Consider the following 23,082-nt stretch of genomic DNA (forward strand, 5'->3'; position numbering starts at 1 on the left):
AGCAGCAGAAGGAGCAGAGCCTAGGGAGGATGCGGAAGTTCATCCCAGCCCTCAACTTTACTACAACTCCCAACGGCCATGCGGAAGAACCGCCCCTTCCGGAAGGATCGCCCCGCCTTCCCCAGCGGCGGCGGTTTGTGATTGGGCATTTCCGTACAGCTCGCCCCTCCTCCCCCGGTCGGCCCCACCCCTCGAGCTCCTGGCCTGGAGGTGGCTCGCTCTTCCCTCAGTCGGGCGTCTTCGCGCTAGCCGGGCCGCCTGCCTGCCTGCCTGCCGGCCGTCTGAGCCCCGGGGTCGCGGGGCGGCGCCGGGTCGGGCCGCTACGGCCCGCGATGCGGCGTCTGGGCTCGGTGCAGAGGAAGGTGCCCTGCGTGTTTGTGACGGAGGTGAAGGAGGAGCCGTCGGTCAAGAGGGAGCACCAGGTAGTGACAGCTCCCAGGGGTGGGGGTGGGGAACCCCCAAAGGGGGAGGGGCAGGGGAAGATGTCCGGGGAGGGGACTGAGCACCCCAGATGATTGAGGTTGATGGGGGGGAGGGGTCTGGTCTGACCGAGAAGAAGGTGGGAGAATGAGACGCAGAGACAGGAGAGACATACAGAGATAGAAAGAGATGGGGGACAGAGACAGAGAGACTTGTTAGCCCCTTGTCTTTGCTGGCAGCCCCGGGGGACCTGTCAGCATTGTCACTGAGCGAGGACTCTGTCTCTGCCCATCCTCCCATCCTTTCCCTGCTTTCCTTTTCCCCCCTCTCCTTATCTTATTGCTTTCCTCCCCCCTTCTCTCTCCATCATCCTCTCTGTCTCCTTCTGCGTGTCTCTACACATATATATACACACGCATACATACATACATACATATATACACATATACACACACATATGTATGCATATACATACATATACACACACACATACCCATATATACATATATACACACATATGTGCACGTATGCATACATACATACACACATACATATACATTCATTCACTCACATACACACAGGCAGTGTCCCCAAAGTCTTAGTGAAGTTTTAAGCTAGCTGTCTAAGCTACATTCAGCTGTTTAAACTAGCTTAAAACTTCACTAAGACTTTGGGAACACTGCCTGTGTGTACTTCAACGGGCAGACATATATACATGCACACAGTCATTTAAAAAGTCAGCTGTACAAGCATAGAGAATGATGACAGTGAAAAGAACTGGAGGAGAAATTAGTCCCTGAACCCGAGGACGGGCTTTACAGGTCCATGTCCTGTGAATATGTTGAGAGTTGATATCAGCGGTTGGCTTACCAGGTTGCTGTGAAAGATTAAGACTTAAATAGTTTCCAGAAATTATTCCATGCCTGGTTCTGTTATCTCTAGACCCACCATGCCTACTGGGCAAGTGTGTTTTGGAAAAGACGTCTTGCATATCTTTGACTCCAACCATCTCAACTGTTATTACCTTCCCTGCACATATGCAAATACTGCATACCACTTAATACATTGCCCTGAATATATCAGGTACCTAAATAACCACCTAATTGAAATCCATTAATTTCCAAGTCCAGATCTCCATCCCTAACTTCTTTCCCTGGCTCTAGTCCCACATCCATCTGCTGTTGACAAATCGATTTCATTTTCTCACTGCTGGGACTGGGATCTCACTGCCTTCAAAGGCTGGCAGATTCTTCTACTTTTGGAGACCTATATTCCTTGGGAAGATTTTCCAACCCTAATCTGCCTCTATTTTCTACCCATTGTTCCTAGACCTGCTCTTTCACCTAATCGTTCTACAAATAGGTGAAGGCAGCTCTCCTGTCTTTCTTAAATCTTTTCTCCTCTGGACTCAACACGCCCCATACATTCAGGTGATCTTCATGTGGCATGGTTTCAAGTCTCCTCATTAGCCCAGGTGCCCTCCTCTGGATGTATTCCAGTTTTGGAATGTCCTCCAATCAACCAACAAGCATTTATTAAGCACCTTTTATGTGCTACGTGCCAGACACTGCAAGAGGCATGCTGAGTATACAAGTGCAAACAACAAAACAGTACCTGACCTCAAGAAATCTGTTTTTTAAAAAGTTTTTTCAATGGTCAAGAATTTTTTTCTCTCTTTCATTTCCCCTATCCAATTAAAAAACAAACATGTTGTTACCCTTGTAACAAATGCATAGTCAGACAAAGCAAATTCCCATAGTTGCTTGTCCAAAAATGTGTCTCAGTGTATGTAGTCTAACACTTTTCTGTCAGGAAGTGGATAGCATTCTTCATCACTGGTCCTCTGGAATCATGGTTGATCATTGCTTTGTTTAGAGCTCTTAAGTCTTTCAGAATTGTTAGTTTTTATAATTTTGTTGTTATTGTATAAATTGTTTTCTTGGTTTTGTTTGCCTCACTGTATGCAAGTCTTCCCAGGTTTCCCCGAAGCTGTCCCTGTCATCATTTTTATAGCACAATATTTTCATTATATTCATATACTATAATTTGTTTAGCCATTCCCTAATCAGTGGAAACCTTATTTTTCCATTTCTTCATTGCTACAAAAAGATTTGTGTATGTAGGACTTTTTTCTCTTAAGAGTGAAGCTGGGCCCTATTTGAATAATTTTTGGGACCGAGTTCCGAATTGCTGTCCAGAATGTCTGTACCACTTCATCCTGGTCACATAGTAGGAAGGACATGGGTGATAGTGCAGCAACTATGGCACCTAGAGATGGATGAAATACTCTAGAAGTGGTATAACTGTGGTACAATTCGTGAAATTTGTACTCTCAAATTCTGAACAGTCTGTGAATACCGCCTAAGATTGCATTAGCTCTTTTTGACTATCATGTTATACTATTCACTTACAATCACCAGTGATTAAAAATATTTTTGACCACATTATCTTTCCTGTACATTAATTTTTTGAGCACGAGAGTATAATTTGTTTTATGGGGTTTTTTTTTGCTTAGGCGATGGGGTTAAGTGACTTGCCCAGGGTCACACAGCTAGTAAGTGTTACGTGTCTGAGGCTGGATTTGAACTCAGGTCCTCCTGAATCCAGAACCGGTGCTCTATCCACTGTGCCACCTAGCTGCCCCTCCCAAGAATATAATTTGTATTTATTCCTATTAAATTTCATTTTATGAGATCTAGCCTGTTAAAATCTTTTTGGATCCCGATTCTTTCATCTGTGTTAGTTATCATTCCTAGCGTTCTGCTCTTCACATGTTTGACAGGCTTTCTACTTGTACTGTCAGCTGAGTAACTCCTTCATAAAAACTCTGAACAGAATAGGCTGCTTACACTAGAGATCTTCTTCAGTTCAGTCACTGCCTTTTGGGTTTTGTTATGCATTGGGTTAGTGATCTGCCTACCTAACATTTTTCATCTCATTCCCAAGGACATCATGGGAGCTTTTGTTAGACACTTTTCTGAAATTCAGGTGTACTCTGGTGTCGCCCTGTCAAAAGGGGAAATGAGTTTGTTTTTGATGAATTTGTTGAGAAACCCATGGTGCCTGGCTTGTTGTGATTATATTGAAATTTTCTAGATGCTCGCAGATATTTAATAATGAGTTCTAGCATGCTCCTTGATGTCAGTTTCCTTTAGAAAAGTGTGTAATATTCAAATACCCCAGTTTCCCATGGAAACCCATTGTGGAAATGCTGTTCAACACAGGCGTCAAGACCTTTTTTGAAGTTATTTCAGTCAGTGCTACCTCTCATGCTAAGGAGATATGTAAATTTACTTAATTCTGTATGAAGTAGGATTTCATTTTATTAAGTCTAGATATTTTACAATAATTCTAATTCTTTTACATTGTTTACTGAGTGCTGTTCACATAGTAAGATGCAGATAGGGTCTTAATCTGAAGTTTCTTATGGCAGTTTTCAAAGAAAAAATTTATATTATTCTCCACAAATGAAGGTAGAGGGTGGCCTGGCATAGTGGATAAAGTTCTGCTTTTAGAAGCAGAAAGTCACCTAGTTTCAAATCCCACCTCTGATGCCAGGGATATGATGGCACATCACTTAACCACTTTGAGCCCCTGTTTCCTCATCTGCAAAATGGAGATAATACCAATCTAATAGGGTTCTTTTGAGGCTCAAATGATTTAATAAATGTAAAGTGCTTTGCAAAAAAACTAAACCCAATAGGTAAAAACATTTACTACTGAATTTTAAGAGATGGCCCCTAGTTGAAATGAAAACTAAGAGGAAAAACTTAAAAAAGCAAACAAAAGATCAGGAAAAATGAAAGGTAAACAATCCTGGGTAGGCGGCATGTAGGAAAAAGGAGGAGTTGAATATCGCAGTTAGCATTGAACAAAAACCTAGTTTGTGCCAAGGTAGAGACCAAAAATTTACTGAAACTTTTCATTACAGTGCTGAATGAATTAGTTGTAATGACTCTGTTTTGATTCATTTTAAAGGGATTTGGCTGTTGAAATACTCACTTTAAGTTTCACCATCATCTCTTTCCTGCACTATCATAGTAGCCTCAACCTTCTCCTCGTTCCATTCCATTCTCTACTCAGCTGCCAAAATGATTTTCCTAAAGAGTAAGTCTGACCATGACTCCCCTACTCAAACTGTACTGGATTCTTATTACTCCAGGATCAAATATAGACTCCTCTGTTTGGCATTTAAAGACCTTCATAACTTGGCTTCTCCTGACCTTTGTGGTCTTCTTCCTCTTTACTCCCCTCTACCTAGCCTCCAGTGCAGCCTGTTTTCTGGTCCTCAGACACAACTCTTGATTTTGTTTTTGTTTCTCTGTCTTTGTGCTGGCTGTCCCCTGTGTTTGGAATGCCCAGTCCCCTCACGACCTAATTCCTACAAGAGACCTATCCCAGTCCTCACAATTGCTAGACCTTACCCTTCTGAGTTTTCCTTCCATCTACTCTATACATTTTGTGTGTACTTGGTTATTTACAGGTTATCTTTACTATTTGAAGGTAAAATCCTTAAAAGGAGTGACTATTTTTGCCTTTCTTTGTACCCCTAGCACTTAGAATAGTGCCTGTCAACTTAGTATGTGTTTAATAAATGTTGTTTGGCTAAATGACTGACTTTGGGTAGGTTACAAAGAAAATTGAAATACCAGTAAAGAAAAGAGTGATTAAAATAAAGATCAGCCTAGGACCAGAAAGATACTTGTTTGTTGAAGACAATTTTCTTGGGCCACCTGAAAGTAAAAGAAACCAGCAACCCCCCAAATCTCTGAAAATCACATCATAGTTATCTTGTTATCTTACGTAGGCTTTACGCTTTAAGCTTGTATTAACAGAATATCTTTTGGAATATCAAAAGAACATCAAAAGTCTTTAATTTCAAGAACTACAATCAATGGTTGATAGGTGATATTTCAAATTAATAGGGAGCACCTTTCCAAAGAATTTGTTGAACTTAAATATTAACATTTCTATTTCTAAAATTAAATCCACAAATATAGTAGTAATCACAGTGGGACTGTAGCCTGCCTTTCCACTCCTATTTCACATTACATCCTTTAACACATTCTATTGTCCTGCCACATTGGTCTTCCTGCTGCTCATCTCACAAAGTACATCTGGCACTACTGTACCTTACACAGGCTGTTCCCTGTGACTAGAGTGCACTCCCTCCTCTGCCTCTTAGGATCTCTAGCTTATATCAAAGTTTAGTTCATGTGCCACCTACTAGATGTGGCTGTTCCTGATCTCTCCCTGCCCACAGGTGCTAGTGCCTTCCCCTCGAAATTACCTTCTGTTTAGTTATTACATATTATCTATACCCTTCTGTGTGGTCATGTTGTCTTTGCTGACATCATCTCTTACTTTTTTTCCTTCCTTTCCACAGTGTGACAAACAGGTGGCCCTTCTTGCCAAAACATCCCCTCCTATTCATTTCTGCAGATTACATCTTTAATCATCCCTCTTCTCTCAGATCTTTAACTCCTTTCTATCTACTGGTCCCTTCACTACTGCCTTAAAAATATACTGTCTCCTTTATCCTAAAAAAAACCAAACCAAAAGAAAACAAAAAACCTTGACTAGGCCCTACCATTCTCTCAAAGCTATCATCCCATATCTCTCTTCACTTTCAGCGTACTCTTTGAAAAGCTGTCTACACTTGTGGCCTCTACTTTCTCTTCTCATACTCCTCAGCCATTTGGCTTCAGACCACATCACTCAACTGAAACTGCACTTTCCAATGTTACCAATAATTTCATAATGGCCAAATCTGATGACTTTTTTCCCCTCAGTCATCATCCTTCTTTACCCGCCTGATTCACTTGACACCTGACCTCCCTCTTCACGATTCTCTCTTCTCTCTGTTTTTTCATTAACACAACTGTCTCCTGGTTCCTCTCCTACCTGTCTGACCACTCCTTCTCCTCTCTTTTGTTGTTCTTATTCAGATCACACTCCGTGACTGAGGGTGCTGTCCTAAGCTTTCTTTTCTGCTTGCTCTTACTTCCTCTGGGTAACCTCATAAGCTTACATGGTTTAACTATCATCTCTGTGCAGATGACTCACAGAGTTTTAAGTCCAGCCCCAGTCTCTTCCCTGCACCTCAGTTCTGCATCATCAACTGCCTGTTAAATGTTTCAGACTCTTAAATTCACCATGTCCAGAATTGAACTCATTATCTTTCCTCCCATAATCTAAACTTACCTATTTCTGTTGAAGCTACCACCATTCTCCTAGTCACCCAGGTTCCTAACCTCAGCATTTTCCATGAATTATCATTCCTTTTCATTCCACATATGCAATTCGTTTCCATATGTTACCATTTCTGACTTCAGCACACAGCCACCACCTTAATCCAAGCCCTTCCCTTTTTCTCACCTAGATTACAAAGCTTCTTATTTGCTCTTCCTTTCTTAAGGCTCTTATCATTCCAGTCCATCCTCCACACTGCATCAAAGTTGCCTTTCTTAAGTGCAGATCTGACCATATGCCTCCCCTCCCTGTAAAACTCTGATGGCTCCCTAGTGCCTCTGGGATCAAAGGTAAACTCCTTTGTTTAATTTTTAAATCCTCCAACACCTTGGCGCTAACCTGTCTTTCCACCCTCTTGTGCTCTTTCTTTAAGCCACTCTGGCTTTGTCACAGCTCCTCCCAACAACACTCAACCTTCCACCTCCATTCCCCTGCATTAGCCATCGGTATGCCTGGAATTTATTCCCTCCCACCTCAGAAAGTTCCTCTTTCTTTAGGATGACACTCACACCATCTTCTGCCTGAAGCCTGCTTTGATCCATCCAACTGCTAATGCCGTCCATCCCAAATTTCCCTGTATTTAGCTATTTTGTATAGATCTGTATTGGTTCACTGTATGTATTTGTTCACTTTATTCTGTGTATACCCAGCTATGTACTTATCTTCCTCATGACAATTCAAGCTCTCTGCATATAGGGGTTATTTATACTTTTATCCCCAGCAGCTAGCACACAGATATTTAATAAATACCATTTGAGCAATGATGATGAGGAGGTGATTATAGTAGTAAAAATAATAATACATTTTATGGTTTGAAGCACTATATAGACATGTAGTTTGCAAAGTACTTTACATTTTATCATTTGATCCTCACAACAACTGTTAGGTAGGTGCTGTTTTTATAGATGAAAAAATTGAGGCTCAGAAAATATCAATGATTTTCCTAGGTTCAGATAATTAGTTAAGTGTCTGAGGAGGAATTTGAACTTATCTTTTCCTGATTCCCAGTTCCAGAAATGAAAGTCCATTCTAAGTCATTGTAAGTTCTGAGACGTGGGAAAGGTAGAGTGTGACTGAAGTGCAGTATAGATTGAAGCCATTGGAATTGATAAGGTTGAGGATCTCCAAGGCTCATGTGTCAAAGTAGCTATCATCATATATGTTGAAGTCATCAGTGATGATGCCAGGAAACAAGGCGAAGAGGAAGGCTGAGCCAGGTGCTGAGGTTATTGGATGAGGTGAAAGGAGTGTGGATGAAGAGGTTTCCTGGAATATATATTCAGCTTCCAGCTCAGCATTTACTAAACATTCAGAGTGCAGGGCAACTCAGATGTTAAGGTGACTCAAAACTTTGTCATTTGAAGATCAGTTGAAGGAAGTAGTGATAATTAGCCTGAGGAAGAGAATAATTATAAGGAACAGATCTGAAATGCACTATTACGTCCAGCTTTTAGAATCCCTTATTTCCTCCAAAGCTCAGTTCAAATGCCGCCTCCTACATGAGGCCTCTATTGATTTCCCTAGATCCTTGTGCCTTTCTCCCCAACAACAAAAAAATGACCTTGAATTTATTTGTTATATAGTTATATAATATATGTGTGTGTGTATATATATATATATACACACACACACATATATATATATATGTATATGTATGTATATATTATGTTCCCTCCAACTCAAGGAGTGTAAGTTTGAGGGTAGAAACTATTATTGTTCTCTTTGTATCTCCAGCACTTACTATGCTTAATAAATGTTTTGTGATTTGATTAATTGTTCCAGGCCATGTGTTAGAATAGAACTACCACTGAATTTGGAATCAGAGGGCCTGGCTTCAAATCCTGGCTTGACCTTTTAATGTCTGTGTGAATTCAGACAAATCACTGCTGTGCGCCTCGGCATCCTTCCTTATCTTCAAAAGGAGGGGGTTAGACTAGGTGATCTCTGAGGTCACTTACAGCTCTGTCTTCGAGCCCATGATTATGCTAACATGTTTAGAAACAGGTGTGAAAACCATAGCTTCTAAATGAAGAGTACTAGAGGGAATTCCTGGAAGACTAATTAGATCATGTTGGGAAAAGATGAAGGGAATAATTGTTTGGTTAAGACACTCTCCAAGTATTGATTAACAGTAAGAAGTGTTACAACATACTTCAGAGATGTAGATGTTGAGGAAAGAAGCCTGTTACTTTTAAGGAATGTGTTTATAATGAAATAAAAGTTCCTAAGTTCAAATGTGGCCTCAGACATTTACTAGCTGTGTGACTCTGGGCAAGTCATTTAGCCCTGTTTGCCTTAGTTTCCTCATCTGTAAAGGAAGGAAAATGGAGAAGAAAATGACAAACCACTTCAATATGTTTGCCATCAAATGGGGTCAGGAAGAGTCAAACATGACTAAAAATAGACTCAACAACAAAAATAAAAGTTGCATCTGAAAATAAGTGTAACTCCAGAAGACATTTTGACCTTGATCCATATTGAAATTCCTGTGTAGAAATAATGAGAAGATAATTACGTGGTTGTTAATATGGGTGAAGTACTATGGAACATACTGAGACTTGACCCAGATTCGCTTTCAGGTGTTCTGGTGATCCTATATTTCTCTCAATTGCAAAATCAAGAGGAGTAGAAAGAAGGGCATACCATTTCCTTCATCTTGGAATTGGAAGAAGTCTCTGGAAAAAAAGAAAATAAAATAGCTGGATTCTGAGTGTGGGTGTGGGAAAGAACAGAGAGGCCTGACCATCATGATCAGAGGAGATACAGAACTTCACTTGAGCCGTGAAGAACTTGACTGATGAAAACTTTTAACTAAAGTAATCCAATCCCTTGTGATGTCTGGGTGATAAAATTTCAGGGATTTTTTTGTCTATTATGTTTACAAATATCTTGCATTTATACCTGTATTTCTAAAATCATGTTTTCTTTTTTTTTCCTCCTTAAGCCATTTAAAGTTTTGGCTACAGAAACTATAAGTTACAAAGCATTAGATGCAGATGTATACAATGCAATTCCCACTGAAAAAGTAGATGGAACGTGTTGTTATGTCACTACCTACAAAGGTAAGGAATTAGAATTTATTTTCTTTCTCAGCATCAATATTGAGCCTTATTTATTCTTAATATTGTAGAAAATATGACAGTAAGCTGAAATGTGAAAGGGGTTTGCTAGATATCAGCCTTTAGATTTATTTTATTACCAAAAGTCTGTCCCAACGTTATGTCCAATACATTGTCGCTCCGCCAGGCCAGCTTTTCCCCCCTCCTAATTTCTGCATTTCTGTTGATGTTACCGTGATTGCCCCAGTTACCCAGGACTCTTCAGAGTCTCCTATGACTCTTTCTTCACCTTCACACCCAAACATCAAGTCTGATTGATTCTCCCCGCTTAATCTCAGGATGGTACAGTGGAAAGACCAGCAGCTCTGAAGCCAGAAGACTTGAGTTCCATTCCTACCTCTGACACCCCATGTATGACTTGGGGCAAATCACCTAACCTCCTGGGCCTCAGGTTCCTCAAATATAAAAGAAGGTGTTTGGGCTAGGCATCCTCTTTGGGCCTTCCAGCTTTAGATCGTCATCCTGACTTATGTTCTGCTTCACATCCACTTCGTTTTTAATGCTTCTCTTGGAAGCACCTTGGCTTTTCTCCCCTAAACCATGATAGAAGTCTCCTGCTTGGTCTTCCTACTTTCAGTCTATTCCCTCTCCAGGGTATACTTTATCTTGGTGCCTGAGTAATCGTCTCTCTAAATGATCATATAACCACTCTACTCAGAAACCTTGAGTGTCTTGTGCTTGTGATATAGTAAAAATAATCATCCTACTAATAACAGTGATAATATCTGGCATTTGTATAGGGCTTTAAGGTTTGCAAAGTACCTTGTATATATTCTGTCATTGAGTGCTGACAACAACCCTGTGAGACTTTATTATGCCCATTATATAGATAAGGAAATTGAGGCCCAGAGAGGCTAGAACATCTGTGCTTACACAACTAGTGTCAGAGACCTGACTTCTAAGTCTGGTGGACTTGGAACACCAGATTTAGAGTGAGAGTACTTGCTGCCAGACTCCAGTTCTATTATTAATTTTATGATCTTGGACAAGTTGCTTAATATTTCTGAGCCTCAGTTTCATCATTTCTCAAAATGAGGGGCTTGAACTAGATGAGCATTATGGTATCTTTCAGCTCTTAATTAGATGAGCTTCCTGAATAAACCATTAACTCCTCATCCTGGCATTCAAGGCCCTTCTGAATCTGGCTTCAACCTACTTTTCCAACCTTGTATCATACTACCATGTGTAGTCTATATATTGCAGCCAAATTGGTCTACTCCTTGTCTTCTGTTTCTGTCTTTTCCCTTTTTGTCTGTTTCTTTGTTCATGCTGTTCTCTTTGCTGGAATGAACTTCTCTGTTATACAATCCTCCCAACCACCAGTCACTGCCTTTTGACATTTTTTTCCTAAGTGCCCAGTTGTAGAGGTGCCAGCTCCTCCTCAAAGCCTTCCCATCCATCATTCTGTAAAGTGTTCACCAAACACCCTCGAGACATTTCTCTATGGCTTTTAACCTAATGGCACAGTTGCAGCCCTCAGACTGTCCATCTCTTTCCTTTTCTCTTTGCTCATGTCCCTCCTAATGCCTTTCCCATTGTACAGTGGGCATTTTTATTCCATTTCTGGTGTGTGTAAGTCATTCTCTGGCAATGTGCTGCAGCCTATTGACTCTCATCACACAAAATGATAAAAATGATAGTTGTTTTAGCTTTCTCATTAGATTATGAAGTCTTTTCTTGGGCTGCTGGGATTGCTTCTAATGGTTGTATGAATATTGGCATTGATTTAGATATGTAAGTTTGAACATAAGGAGGAAGCTAAAAATATGAAAGAGCATATAATTGGAAGAGAGCTGTGGCTCATGCTGTTAAGAGGAAATTATAGAAAATCTGTTGGGGCTTTCAGAGTTATTTTAAGTTTTTACATTTCTGTGAAGAACGGCTTCTTTCTTGTATATAAAGATTACCTTTACTAATCCACTAGTAATCAAGTTGTTTGCTTTGTATCATGTTTTCATTTGTGGTGGTGCATTTCTTGCTGATCCTTCTCAGTTCTCTTTCTGATCCATAGTGCAAAATTGTCCAACTGCACCTAAGTGACAACAGAACAGAATTTTGCTGGGATTGAATTTTTGATACTTTTTTGCCTCCCTTGTCTTATCTTCCCATACTACCTGTTGGCCTTATAGGTAGGATATATGTGAGACTGCATGGTACAGCAGAAGGAGGGAGCATTTGGGAGTCAGAAGAAAGGCTTGGATTCAAATCCTGGCTCTGCTGTTCACCACCTTTGTGACCTTAAACAAATTCATTTGATTTCTTCCACATCTGTCTTATCTTTCAGAACCTCAAACTGTGACTTACTTACCTTTACTTATTATTGGTTAGTATCATCAACATCATCATCTTCATTTTCTTTTATTTTACCAGAGTCCCTTCTCTTATTTGGACCAGGTGATCTCTGAAGTCTTTTCTGGTTCTAAATATATGATCCCATGATCTTGACTTCATTAAATTACTTCTTAACCAAAGGTATCAATTTCAATGTATAAATAGCTCCTACAGTGTTGTGTGGGTCTGTTGTCAGGCTGCATATCCTTAAGTCCTTTCCAACATTTTAGTAAATATTTCTGCTGCACTTAAATTATCTCTTTCAAATGACCCCATTGTTAAGAAATTTTATGTAAAATGTTTTTTTCTAACAAAATTTTTATGGAATGACTCTTAAACTTTTAGGTCAGCCACGCCTTTGGGCTCGACTAGATAGAAAACCAAACAGGCAAGCAGAGAAAAGGTTTAAAAGATTCCTGTATTCAAAGGAAAACTCAGAAGGTTGGTGTGTGTTGTTATTTTGGCAGTTTAAAACAGTTTACCTCTGCAAATGGCTGTCTTTTGTTATGGCGGCATTCTCAAAAAAAAATGTTTTTTAGTCTGTGTTAAATAAGGTTTTTGGAAGAAAAAGAATTGTAAAGTGTTTCTTTTTTGAAGCCATATGAAGCCTCTAATACCTTGGAGAAATCACTTAACCCCTTAAGTCCTTAAGCAGCTCTCTAAGACTATGAAGTTGCAAAGAATTCGAGGACCTGCATTGGTAGAATAAGTGTCTAGCCCTTGGAGTGCCTTATAGTAGTAAATTCATAGGCCCTGTCCCTGTCCCTGTCCTAGCCTGTGTGATCTGTTTTTGTACATGGAGAAACATAGTTTTTAAACTTATAAAATGGATTATTATTTACTCTTTCTTATGATATTTCCATGATTAGATATCTTTATATAATAGAAGATATAATTAACTATTTAAAACTGCAAAGTACTGATTTACACATTTATAACCAAAGTATTGAATTTTGCTTTCTGTTTTACATAAGTCCAGAATTTTGATTTTATAAATTAGTAATAAATCACATGAGAAAAGATTGAAACAACAAATATTCATACCTAGTGCTTGTAAAGGTTTCTTGTGTTAATTTCTTTGCAAATGATATGGAAAAAATCCCTATACTATCCATATATCCAGTTTGACTGAAGGCTCAGCTTCAATGAATTATCAACTTGTGCCCCTGAACAACAGCATAATCTAAGTTTATCAGCTCCAGATTAGTACCAAAAGCTAAAGAAACATAACCATTGTGTTGATACCAGATTGTTATTATTAATAATAGTATTAAGAATAATTTGTATGTGTATAATGTTTTATACTTTTAAAAAAGTGTTTACCATAAATAATTTTATTTCCTTTAAGAGTTTATTTGGAATGTTGAAGAGGATTTCAAATCTGTTCCAGAGTGTTGGATTCCAGCAAAGGATATAGAACAGTTAAATGGAAATCCAGTGCCTGATGAAAATGGGCATATACCAGGTATAAAAGGCTGCCTCTTTTCTAATATATTTTTTATGTTTACTAATAGAAAGATTTTTTTTTAAAGTTCAATCAGAAAGGATCCTTTATATGCCATATATGCCATATATGAGTGTTCTTTACTTACCTTGTTTGTTGACTATAAAAAAGGATTTGATTTAGTGGAACAAAATGTAGCCTGGCTCATCACCAACAGTGATAAATTTGACAGCCCTCTGATTATTAAGTGAACTCTAAAAATTAATGTATATTCACCAAAGGTGTTTACCACTGTCATAGGGGATTTCCAGTGTGTATTCTAAATGGAAGTAACATTCCTTATTGTGAGATCCAGATGCTTCTTTTTGTGCATGGCAATTAAGCCTTAGAACCTTTACAAGACCTTCTAAGTGCTCAGAGCCACAATCATGTAAGAGTTCAGCCAACAGTTTGTTCAGAAAAAACAAATGATCCAGACTATGGCATGCAGTTCTGTGGCAAACCCGTCAGTACATGTCTCTTGTATAAAAACCACTGATAGATAGGGAGCTAGAGAGTGGACTGGATTACAAGTGGAAAACCACACAGCATTCTCTACAACCCCAACCTTCTGACTGAAACAAAACCCCCTTTTTAAGACTGATATTGCTACATATGACTATGGATCAGAGAATATCACAATCTCTCAAGGTTCAAAATTGTGGAAGGAAAAGGCATGGGCATTAACAGACTTCAGTATATTACAATGACTTAAATGCAAGAAGTGGTCTAAAAGATATCTTCAAGAAGATACAGGACTGGAAAATGAGACCAACCATGTAGGGAGAGCAAGGGATCATAGCCCCTACTTTGCACTGGTGCCCACAATAATGTTAAAAGACCTAGAAGAAAGTCTCTCCCCTCCCCCCACAGTACATTGGGCAGCCTCTATGCAGATTTATGGGTTGAGTTAGAATAGAGTAGTGTAAGACAAGGAGGTATGGGTGGGTTGTCAACTGTACCATGAGAAAGAGGAACCCTGATATTGAATAAATCAGAGATCCCTTGAAGTGTAATACACTGACAAAGCAGATTTTAATTCATGGTTTTATAGAAAAGTCCACTGTTTACAGAAGGGGATGAAATCAAAAGTATCTATACAAGTGTCCAGTGGAATTATTTTGGTGGATTCATGATTTCATGGGTGAGGATACTCCTTCCACTGAATAGAAATTACAACCCCTGCATAGCTTTTTACTCATGTCTTCTGAAAATCCTCCAGAAAATCCTCAGTGCTTTTAGAAGCCTTATGTAGTTAACTTCCTCCTTGGAAAAGATCAAATGTTAAGAGTAACAGTAGTACTTAGATAATTTCTTCAGGTTTTCCTCAGGGCTAAACTTGTGTGATTCTCTAAGTGCCCTGTACTTAGAGGATTGTTCTCTATGCTAGGACCTCAGGTGGATAGAATCAAGGAAGCTCATAGGCTCCCTTCCTCTTATGTGAATCAGATTGAGTTTTAACATGTATGAATTCCTAAACCAAACAAAATGAATTTGATGAATTGATAAAATTAGTGAAACTTTTTTTTTCCTATATTGCTTATAGGTTGGGTTCCAGTGGAAAAAAATAACAAACAGTATTGCTGGCATTCCTCTGTGGTTAATTATGAATTTGAACTTGCTCTAGTATTGAATCACCATGCTGATGACCCTGGACTTTTGGAAATCAGTGCAGTGCCACTGTCAGATCTCTTGGAACAAACACTGGAGCTTATAGGAACAAACATTAATGGAAATCCTTATGGTTTGTAAAGACTTCTACATATCTGTCTTGTTAGCAACAAGTAGGAATGTGGAGATATACTGGTCTAGCACAAGAAAGGGTTATAGATGCTAACTTTGGGAGATAATACTTGTGACTGCGGTTTGGGCTGAATGGCATTTACAAGACACTTAACTCAAGTTCCACTGGGCTAAGGCTGCTCATGATTAAAACTAATCAGTGCCTTGAGGCACAGAGTAAATTCTAATATACAGCAATGCTGCTTCTGATTTTCCTTCATGAAGGATATTTCTTTTTTATGTTTTGCTGACATCTTTTGTTTTTATATTACCTTAATTTTCAAATATATTCCTCCACCTTTCCCCTCCCCCCATCTCAGAGAAACAGTATATATAGTAAAATATCAAAAAGAGGGAGAAAAAAGTTCCTCAAAAATGACCAAAACATCACCTGAGTCAGATAGAATATGTAGGGTTCTGTACTCATACTCCCCTGCCTCTGCAAAGAAGAGGTGGCAGCGCATTTATCTCCTATGGGAAGTCAGAGTCAATAAGCATTCATCACATACTTTCTGTGTACCAGGTAGAGGGGGCGCGAAGAAAGACAAAAACAGCCCCCCCCTTCAAGGAGCTCACATTCTAATGGGGAGACAACATGCCGACAAACTAGAGGTGGTCTCCGAGGGAAGGCACTAACACTAGGTACGCCATGAAAGGCCGCCTGCAGAAGGCAGGATTTGAGCTGAGTCTTGAAACACAGTTACATACATACTATAGAAGCAAAATTGACATTCACACTATTCAAACAGCTAGGAAACCTGCACTATATTTAAAGGAACCATAGGGTTATCAATACTGTATCTATATATATCTATGTAAATAGATTTATGTGTATGTATGACATATATACACACAGACACATAAATGCCATTTAATATACATATAATAAGTATACACTGAATGGCATGGCAAATAAATTCATAAAGGAAAAGTTAAATGAGTTACAAAAAATTAGTAATAACAATTATGGATTTTTTTAACATTCCTTTTTCAGAAATGGACAACTATAACAAAGAAAGGAAATATGGAACTAAACAATTTGTTGGAGAAATTAGAATTGAAATGTTTATGGTATCTTCTGAATGGGAACATTGAAGAATATACACATATTACCTTTAAAAATATCGACTGTGTTCAAGGCACAGAGTAATTATAAATAATATAATTTAGTAGGGGATGAATTTGGAGATGGTGAGAATCAATAGAATCTTTAAGTCGGAAAAGATTGGAGAAGTCATCTAAATATGAATGCCCTCTAGGACATTCTGTAGTTGCTTGAACTTCAACTGATGGGGAATTCATTACTTTAGGGCAGGGGTGGGGAACCTGTAGCCTCAAGGCTATATATGGCCCTCTAGGTCCTCAAGTGCAGCCCTTTGACTGAATCCTAACTTCACAGAACAAATCCCCTTAGTAAAAGGATTTGTTCTGTAAAGCTTGGACTCAGTCTAAAGGCCACATGTGGCCTTGAGGCCGCAGGGCCTCTGCCCCTGCTTTATGGCGTAACCCAACCTATTCAATTTTTTGGACAGTTCTAATTTTAGGGAAGATTTTTTTATTGAGTTGATCCATAATCTATCTCCCTGCAACTTCTCATTGGTCCCTGTGTTGCCCTTTGGGACCAGTCAAATACAATCCTCTTTCCACATGATAACCCTTCAGATACTTGAAGACAGAACTGGAGTGATAGAATGAAATTCTGTCATAGAGTTCTTTGAGAAATCACTTCTACCATAATAAATTAACCCTTTTTCCTCCTAAATGTCTTAAAAAGTTTGTGTAGATATGGTGAATTGGTGTCTTGTCTGTAAATTAGTGGATACAACTAACACCATAGGTGAATTTTTGTCTTTCAGGATTAGGAAGCAAAAAGCATCCAGTACATCTTCTTGTACCACATGGAGCATTTCAAATAAAAAACCAACCTACACTGAAGCATAATGACCTTTTGTCTTGGTTTGAGGGCTGCAGAGAAGGGAAAATTGAAGGAATAGTTTGGCACTGCAATGATGGCTGTTTAATCAAGGTAATTATATAAAAATAGCTTGTGGTCCAAACTTCCTCACAATAGGAAATGGAAATAACACAGAGTATTGTTTGTTTTTCCTTTTCTTTACCCAAAGAATGTAAAACATACCACTTCCAGTTTGAATAAAAAGAAATTAATTTGTCCCACTACTGAATTTACCAAAGGGTTTTTTTTAAATTTTTTTTTTTGGGTGGGACTGATTTAATTCAGCATCTGATAATTGAAGGATTGATTGAAGTCTAATCTTGAACCAGTTCCAGATTTTAAAAGTTCTGTTTATCTCCTTTATAGTGGGAATGAATAACAGTTCTGCCTGACTCCTAAAAGTGTATTTGGTATTCAGAGTTATTTTCTAATCAACATATGACATGGAAGGTCATGACAAGTCTTAATTCCCCCTGAGCAAATTAATTTCTCCTGTCGAACTAGTCTAAGTTACTTTTCTCTTTTTCTAAATTTAGTATTTATGGGCAATGCTAATATCCTTTTTTTTTCTTAATAGGTTCATCGTCATCATCTTGGTTTGCGATGGCCCATTCCAGATACTTACATGAATTCACGACCAGTTGTTATCAATATGAACAGGACCAAATTTGACTGTGCTTTTGATTCCAAGTGTTTGTTTAATAAGTTTTCAAAGCTAGATAATCAAAAATTTGGCAGACTCAAAGATATAAAACTGGATGTCTGAATTTGAAGTGAAAATCCAATTGAAAATCACCTATATTATCTTTATTACTTTTGAATATTGGGTCTTTCTCCTGACTGAAAAGTGAAATATCTCAAGAGCACATCTGACACTAATGAATTACTGCCCACTTGTTCGAATGAAAAATGACCAGTACCTTCAATTAAACACATTTCAAAGTTAATTAGGGACAATTTCTTTTTAAACTTTCAGGCTTAAAGTATAAATCCTGAGGCTTGTGACACAGTAGAAATTATCTATTAAAGACATAATTGGTCCATATGTATATGAAGGGTTTATAAGGATAACAGTTTTGTATTTTTTTCCTTTTTTAAACAATGACTACATTAGGCCAACAATGTTTGTATCATTTATTTGCAAAGTTAGGCCATAAATGTTGTTGGATATCTTACTTCATACCTTTTCTGCAGTAACACATCACTTGGGAATCAAATAGAAAAGCTAACCAATCTCATTTAAGTAGCACCACAGTATTTATTTTTTTTTAAAAACTTCTTTTAATTGTTTGCCTCTCATACCTTGCTTATAAACCTTCCCTTATAGGGCTCAGTTCAAAATTTAGTGTATTATAATTTCAAGAACATCATGATGGTTTTGGAAACTCATCATAAAAAAAAAAAAGGAACTGACAACTTTTAACCCAGAAGTCCACATCTCTGTTAAATAAAAAAATACTGTTTTCCTAATAAGTTAAATATAATTTCATATAAATACAAACTTTATTCACTAAATAATGCCATTGCTTGTAATTATACAAGAAAATAAACTTTTTAGTTCAGAAAGTGATTACTATTTACAACTTCTTCTATTAAAATAGAAAATAGTTGATTAAAAGCTGGGGTTGGAGATAGCCCTCAGCAGACCGGTGAGTTATTAGTGCCATCTGTTTCAGCTTCCAACTGTCTAGAAACACTAGCAGCACTCTCCAGTTCAACATGGAACTGTTCACAAAGTTGTTTCAACTTCTCTTCCAAAATAATATTTTTTTTAACTTCTTCTTTGTAATTGTACTTCAGGTCTTCAATTTCTTCAAAAAATGAGGGATCCAGGTTTTCCAGTTCTTTTTTAAGCTTTTTGTTTTCTGCCTGATAAAAACAACTTACATTAAAATGTAGAGGAATAAAATATATGAAATCTTTAGATTTGAACTAAGTAGACTAAATATGAAAACTAGAACAAAAATGGCATAATTTATAAATTTCTAACTAGACAAGTAGTTGTAAAGATATACATTTTTTCACATAAGCTTCTCAAATGCAAGTTTCTCCTAGGTAATAATGATTTTTATCCATGAAAGCTATGAGTCTCTGCTATATAAATCATGTTCCAAATCTTACTGACATTTAAGATTTATATAGTATCCTTTCAGACATTATAATTAAGACAATTTGAAATGAAAAATGTGGGGATGCTCATTACTATATTCAAGTGATTTTACCCTAATGTTTAAAACTTAAAGAATTTATTTTAAATTTGTGGTTATTCTTCCTCCAACTTAATTTTAATTTAATGGACATTAGCTTATCCATATTTTAGAATAATAATAGCATTTATAAAGTGCTTTACATTTTAGCATTTGATTAGAACCTTCTGATCAGAGATTAGGCAACTAGAAGAAGGAATAAAGAATTAACTTTAAATGTTTTCTTTGCCCTCAGATTAAATAACTCTTCAGGCACTCTTTTTGAATGCTCTTTTGATCTGGTTATTAATACAAACATCTCATACATGCAAAACATATACTCAGGTAGTATAAAGGAAGGTAAAATAAAATAATGTCAACCATGAGGAACTTAGTTTTGGGTCATGTGTAGAAGACTGATTAATGTAAGGGAGTATTAAAATAAACTTTTTTATGACTGCATGAAAATATTTCTCTAGCTTTCCAGTTTTCTTCAAATCTCATTTTTGTAAATGTTGTTCACTATCAAAATGAGGATTGTGAAAGAATGTGCCTAACATGAATGTTATTAGCATCAAATGTAATTCTGAGACTTTCTACATGATAAGCATTTACAAGTCCATAAAAATTAAATTTATGGAATAATTTTTTACTAAACAGTTACCTTCAACTGCTGCTTTTCTGGATCTGAAGTTGGAGATGTCTGTGGAGGCTTTATTTTTTCAAAATCTGTTCAAATAAGTTAAAATGTTAGGCGCAAAAAAATATAATGCGGGGATGCCAATTTACATGATTTAGCTATTATTTCTCATTCTACTTAAACTCAACATATAGAATTTAATTTTAAAAACTGATGCAGTGGCACACTTTTATTTTTACATCTGAAGTCTTGAACTTAGCTTTCTGGATATATCCTATACAGGTATTAAAAGTGTGACTATTATATGTTAGCTCATTAGATACAGATAAATATGGGAAGCCAAATTCTGAGAATTTTGTGTATGGAGTTGGTATTCCTGGGCACAGAGGAGACATTTGTAACACAGAACATAGAAGCAATTTTGAGTTTTGTAATAGCATCTTGTAATTTCATTGTTCTAAGGAACAACGTAAGGAAACAACCTCACAGAAGTGACTCAGTAAGGATCCGATTCAGGTCAGGGTCTGGTCTAGGGCATAATCTCCCTCAGTCCCATCCCTAATACCTTGAAGAGAATAAGGGAGGGGTACTACAGTGAAGTGAATGGGAATACAAAGTAAAGATTATAAGACCAAGAGAGCCTTATTTAAAAACCTAGCTCACAAGCAGACAAACTCACAGCCTCATAAACACAGAAGGAAGAAGGAAGAAATGAAAGGGAAAATGAAAGATGCAAAACAAAAACTTAAAATATGAAAAAAATGAACTAAAAATCCCTAATAAAAAAAAATTCAAATACTCCCCAGAAAATCAAGAAATGGCAACAAGAAATTTTGAAATGATTTAGAAGTGAAATAAAACTGAAAATAAGTTGGGAATTAATAATAGGTCAAGAACTGGATGCTTTTGATGCTGACTTAAAAAAAATAGGTGAGTTGCTTCATTTCTGCAAAGCAGTAGAGGTTCTGAAAAAGAGAATAACACCACAAAGATACAGAAAAATAATAAAATTTAGCAGAAAAGAAACGCAACAATTTTAAAAGAACACACATCTACAGAAGCCAAAGTAACTAACTTTAAAGACAGCACATACAGAGATAAGAATTACAGGTATTTAAAAAAAACTAATACCATATTACATTAACTAATATATGAAAACTGCCCAAACTTTTGAATACAGACAACACAATGCATCCATAGATCACCTCTATAGAAAAAAAACCCATGCTTAAAGTTAGAAAGTTAAATTTCACAATTACAATAACAAATTTTATAAATGACAGAATGCCTAGTTTAAACACAAAGGAATGCCTAGTAGAATTAGGATTATTCCTCAATTACGGTAAAAGAAAATGTAATGTCTTGAAGCTCAAGTGTAATTCAAAATAATCTTAAAAGACTGAGCCTAATGGCAATGAAAAAAGGTGAACCATCAACAAGGAGAACTATTTGAGGGATTGCTATAAAAGAAGAAACCAGAGGTGAGCAAAATATCCTCCAAACAACATAAAAGGTAAATACAATTGTCAAGAAAGACTATTTGAAATACACTTTTTTTTCATATTTAGAGGCTGTTAAAAATAATTTTAAGGGGTAAAAGGACAATGAGAAATGAGTGAAAAAAAAAGGATCTGGAGGAAAAGAATTTAGGGAAATTTGAAGAACAGGAAAGGGAAAGGAAGAAATGAATCGACAACCCATGAACTAACTCCTAGGATCCCCTATAAGAATAAGTGTTTGTTGTGAGAAGGATAATAGTGAGAAGAATTGCAAACAAGGTAGAGGGAAAGTGGAAACTGAGCCTCGTTCAGTCCATAGGTGAATAGAGAAGGGATAGTGATTATCAGCCCAAGTGTGGGAGAACAGGATGAAATCAGTGGAGGGTGAGGACTGCGATGGGTGACTGCTTATGAAGACTCAAGCTGGCCCAGAAGAGCTAAGAAAAGGAAGCTTCTTTCACTGGAGGTGGAGGGCTCTGCATATGGAATACTACATCTATTGCCACACAGGGTCAACATGTTGGTTTGGGTGATCGGCTTTTTTGTCCTTTACAATATCTGTCACAAGGGATGGTTTTCTGGGCATAGGAGAGGGTAGGTTCAGAAACGACTAATGTAACAAAAAGAGGGATTGTAAGAGAAAAAATTAAGAATAAAAGGGGGGGGGAATGCTAGAGAAAACCAGAGGCAATTAGGTAGGAAATGAATTAAGTTTTTATGGTATTTATGAATTAGCCTCTTAAGCTGTCAATAGGTTTTATTCTTTGTTGAAAATACAGGATAAGAATTCTCTCCTTACTAGAAAATGGAAGAGAAAATGTATTTTGTGGGACTGGGGAAAAAAAAAAACCAGAAACTAGAGAGATGTGGCAATTGTAACAGGCAAAAGCAGATTCCACAGAATGTCCCTCAACATATGGCCAGTTGTCCAAGTCAAAGGGTCCTTAATATAATTTGACATGAATTTTTAATGAAATGTCACACTTTAGTACTGATATCTAAAACTACAAGAGTACTAACTCATGTCTTTTCCAAAACATCACAAGAACAAGACAGTAAATAAACAAAATGAACTAGAGGACCTTGGCCTAAGGAGGCAAATTTAATCTCACAGGTACCAAAGACTTGGTGAGATGAAACACGCGACTGTGCCGTGGTTCGAAATTCCTGTAGTATGTCTTAAAATAGAAGAATGAGAGGTTCCAGGCAGGGACATAATGGACCTAATAAAGGCTTCTCCCAATCATGCAACAGGAATCAAAAGTGACTTTAAACTTTAAAGGACAGAGGAGGGAGCAAATGACCTTATGAATACAACAGAGAGTAGTCACAATGAAGAAAGAAGAAGAGCAGATGTTCATAGGAGTCATAATACTAGAAAGGAGTCAGTATGACATCCCCAATCTTACGTATCCA

The 23,082-nt window shown here is 37.5% G+C and overlaps 2 protein-coding genes across 2 annotated transcripts in view; one reads left to right on the forward strand and one right to left on the reverse strand.

Moving 5' to 3' along the window:
- Window positions 1–181: 181 nt before the first annotated feature.
- On the forward strand, window positions 182–18,911 carry RLIG1 (RNA 5'-phosphate and 3'-OH ligase 1). The gene is made up of 7 exons (XM_020993496.2): window positions 182–422; window positions 9,617–9,734; window positions 12,468–12,563; window positions 13,471–13,587; window positions 15,152–15,349; window positions 17,244–17,413; window positions 17,919–18,911. The coding sequence occupies exons 1-7, from the start codon at window positions 333–335 to the stop codon at window positions 18,105–18,107; spliced, it is 978 nt and encodes a 325-aa protein (XP_020849155.1). The 5' UTR covers window positions 182–332; the 3' UTR covers window positions 18,108–18,911.
- CEP290 (centrosomal protein 290) overlaps window positions 18,816–23,082 on the reverse strand; it is a 94,842-nt gene continuing 90,575 nt past the window's right edge. The window contains 2 exon segments of the mRNA XM_078146529.1: window positions 18,816–19,210; window positions 20,192–20,256. Of these exon segments, the coding sequence (XP_078002655.1) occupies window positions 18,980–19,210; window positions 20,192–20,256 (296 nt within the window). The 3' untranslated portion in view covers window positions 18,816–18,979.

Source organism: Phascolarctos cinereus, unplaced genomic scaffold, assembly GCF_003287225.1.
Source record: "Phascolarctos cinereus isolate Bilbo 61053 unplaced genomic scaffold, phaCin_HiC Scaffold_1;HRSCAF=81, whole genome shotgun sequence".
NCBI lineage: Eukaryota > Metazoa > Chordata > Mammalia > Diprotodontia > Phascolarctidae > Phascolarctos > Phascolarctos cinereus.